Source organism: Nematolebias whitei, chromosome 2 (assembly GCF_014905685.2).
Source record: "Nematolebias whitei isolate Nwh7 chromosome 2, NemWhi1, whole genome shotgun sequence".
Classification (NCBI taxonomy): Eukaryota; Metazoa; Chordata; class Actinopteri; order Cyprinodontiformes; family Rivulidae; genus Nematolebias; species Nematolebias whitei.
In genome coordinates this window covers 41178151-41178743 of record NC_056499.1, presented here as the reverse complement: position 1 = coordinate 41178743, position 593 = coordinate 41178151, and the positions used below count along the sequence as shown (strand labels likewise).

Genomic DNA, 593 nt, shown 5'->3' with positions numbered 1-593 from the left:
AAAAAAAAAAAAAAAACAATAATAAAAAAAAATTAGTTGTACTTAAGAAAGGCATTCTGTGTTGGAGTTGTAAACGGCTCTGAGAGTGTGAGAAGGATGTGCTAACAGGGTGTTTCTTACTTCTTCACCACTTGACAGGGAGGAGATGAAGTCCCTCCAGGCAGCCCTGCAGAAGCAGCTGGATGAGGCAAATGAGAGAGCTGAGAAGCAGCAGGCCACGGTAAGACAAAGCTGACCTAACCATCAGTGCAGGGTCTCCTCTAACCAGCCTCGTCACCTGTCATACAGGCCTCCTTAGTGATCCATGCTTATTACACAACAGCTGGCTCCTGAATCCATCTCTCAACTTATTTGAAATCATCTGAAATAGCAAGGGAAAGCCTCATGCCAGCTTTATTCAGTTGGGTCACAATCTAAATCTCAAATGGTTTATTTAAAACAAAATTAGTAGACTGTTTTCAAAAAGCTAAAAGATAAAATGTTTACTCTAATAATAAAGCACATTGTTTGTCCCTTGTGATCTCTAGTGTAGTAATCAGCAATCTGTCTATCTATCTATCTATCTATCTATCTATCTATCTATCTATCTATCT

The 593-nt window shown here is 39.1% G+C and overlaps 1 protein-coding gene across 1 annotated transcript in view; it reads left to right on the top strand.

The window, feature by feature from the left end:
- luzp2 (leucine zipper protein 2) overlaps positions 1 to 593 on the top strand; it is a 273258-nt gene that overhangs the window by 159283 nt on the left and 113382 nt on the right. The window contains exon 4 of the mRNA XM_037691960.1: positions 139 to 220. Within this exon, the coding sequence (XP_037547888.1) occupies positions 139 to 220 (82 nt within the window). The remainder of the gene's footprint in view (positions 1 to 138; positions 221 to 593) is intronic.